Source organism: Orbicella faveolata, unplaced genomic scaffold, assembly GCF_042242905.1.
Source record: "Orbicella faveolata isolate gen_17 unplaced genomic scaffold, um_ofav_v1 contig_14, whole genome shotgun sequence".
NCBI lineage: Eukaryota > Metazoa > Cnidaria > Anthozoa > Scleractinia > Merulinidae > Orbicella > Orbicella faveolata.
Genome location: NW_028301541.1, coordinates 4,475,486 through 4,477,683, shown reverse-complemented (window position 1 = coordinate 4,477,683; position 2,198 = coordinate 4,475,486). Strand labels below are relative to the sequence as shown.

The 2,198-nt window shown below is 40.4% G+C and overlaps 1 protein-coding gene across 1 annotated transcript; it reads right to left on the bottom strand.

Moving 5' to 3' along the window:
* Positions 1-2,004, bottom strand: LOC110063113 (L-rhamnose-binding lectin ELEL-1-like). Its single transcript, XM_089286259.1, has 2 exons — positions 1,754-2,004; positions 1-145 (listed from the first exon to the last, which is right to left on the bottom strand). Exons 1-2 carry the CDS (start codon positions 1,976-1,978, stop codon positions 101-103), a joined length of 270 nt encoding a protein of 89 aa, XP_089142385.1. The 5' UTR covers positions 1,979-2,004; the 3' UTR covers positions 1-100.
* Between the last annotated feature and the right edge of the window lie 194 nt (positions 2,005-2,198).

Sequence of the window (2,198 nt, the reverse complement as noted above, 5' to 3'; positions counted from 1 at the left end):
TGGGCGTAAAACAGAAAGTTTAATGATCTCATAATGGAAACTACAAGCTACATTTAATCATTTCTTGTTCAAGTTAGTTAACTTTCAGCTCAGTCTGGTCTCAAAATACTCCACGGGACAATGTATGAACACACCTGTATCTGACCTTTTGGAAAATGAAATATGAAATATGATTAGTTATACTAAAAGGAAGGACTCTTGGCTAAGAACGCTGTACGGTAGGCTGAGCCCTCGAGACAATAACAAACGTCAGATTGCCTTTCATTGTGTTTACGTTTCCTCGGATTATTAAATAATTCATCAAAAAATAGCAGATATTTCACTTGTTTACAACAAAAATACTCATCAAAGTTCGTGTACAAACAGTAGACGGCAAAAGTTAGATCTTGCCTCTCGCAGGATCCGCGATGTGCAAAATTACTGTCTAAACCGGAAACGGAAACCGGAACCTGTTTTCGAGGGTGAGGGGGAGGACGAACCCTGCAGAGAAACCCTGCCAGCAGGTTGAGGATTGGGCGTGAGTCTAAACCCCAACCGGTAAATACCTGCAGATAACTAGAAACAGCAAGAAGGGAGAGACAGACGATCATAATGATGATGATGAGTTGGAGGAAGAGAAGAGAGGAGGGGGAGGACTGGGAAGAGGAACAGGAGCAGGAGTAGATGGATGATAATTTTAAAAATTTACTGCTTCAATCTTGGGCTCAAGTTAGGGGCATCATTTTACTGTTACAGTTTGCCTTTGAACAGTTTTTGGTTTCTTCAGTTCTGGAAATTTCATCCCTTGGTCTGGAAATTGAATGGCCTCCATAGGTTTCGCAGGGCATGACGTTTCACAAACTACTTTTCAACCGATTTTTTAGGTATGTACAGTTAGACTGGTTTGGAAGAAAAAAAAATCAAGACGGACGGAAAATCATCAAAGTTATAAAATACCCAAATAGACTGCGGACAAAAGCTGATGTGATGTCAATGGCGGTAGAAAAGAATTTAGAATTCCCACCACATTTGTTTTGTTTTTCATGAGTCAAATGGGACACCGAGCTTCGGAATGAATCAATTGTTTGTTTAGTGCCTTCGCAAACCCTCAACAACAAGCTTTCATCAAAAAGTGCTGTGTTATGTACGTTCTCATACTTTACCTGTAGATTGGTAATATATCTATACCCAGCTTGGATAAGAAAATTTGTTTAAGCTTTTTTTTGTTTTGCGACCGAGTGAGCTTTTGTTTGGGGCCTCTCTCACTCATAAGATAAGCCTGTTGGCAAGCAGGCAGGTCAAGAAAATGCAGTTACGATTCTGAGTTTTGACAATCAACTGCTTAGATTAACTTATACCTGCCTATTTATTAATATTCTTTAAAATCTCTTATATTTAATAACCTGTTTTGACTGGAACTCAACTGAAAGAGCTGATGCCAGGGCAAGAGAGTAAATCCCTTATAAAGGCCATATTTTCAGGTTAATATCTCTCAAGGTTTTGTTAGATAAGGTATCCAATTCTTTTGCGACTAACGTTACCACGCGCGTTGTAAAGATGTTTTCGTGAAGAGCGAAAATGCGCTTGGGCTATTCACGTGATTTGTGTTACAGGATTGGCTATTTCTAGACCGTCCTGGAATTTCAGTTATCTGGGATTAGTGATCCAAAAACATCTTGAGATGGATTACCTTAGTAGGAATAAGGCCTATATGGGGGATTAACTCTGTTACCCTTTATAATCTCTTAAAAGAATATACTCGCTTTGAGCCCACCTCAAGATATTTCACGGTCCCTTCACACGGGTCTTCAAAGGCCGAGTTTCCAGCGTGCAGAGTGCAGTTGGGCTGTCCCTGGCACTCTCGCTTAGCCACCTTCATTGACTTTTTAGCATTGCCACAGTTTATGTTCCCCTTATGTCCACACACTCCTTGCTTTGTGCGTCCATGCAATGCACTCACAATTTCGATCCTCTTTGCAGCAGGGCAGGTTATTGTCATCGCTTCATCCTGACGAACCCGACGGCGTTTGTCTAAGAATGAGTAAATAATAAATAGCTTAGCTGTAACTAAACTAATAAATAGCTAAACTATAACTGCATTAAATTTTGTAGCACTATTTTTCTATTACTAGTTCCCTCGGGTAAGCAGAAACGTTGATTTTAAATCAAACGAGGACAAGCCTTATAGAGATAGGGGGCGTCAATGGCTGGAGGGTCCC

Bases quoted from the DNA above. Each gene is read 5' to 3' on its own strand.
- LOC110063113 (XM_089286259.1), bottom strand. From the start codon at position 1,978: ATGACAATAACCTGCCCTGCTGCAAAGAGGATCGAAATTGTGAGTGCA. The intron at 146-1,753 runs GTGGGCTCAAAG...ATTTTCCAAAAG, and splicing joins GGACCGTGAAATATCTTGAG to GTCAGATACAGGTGTGTTCA.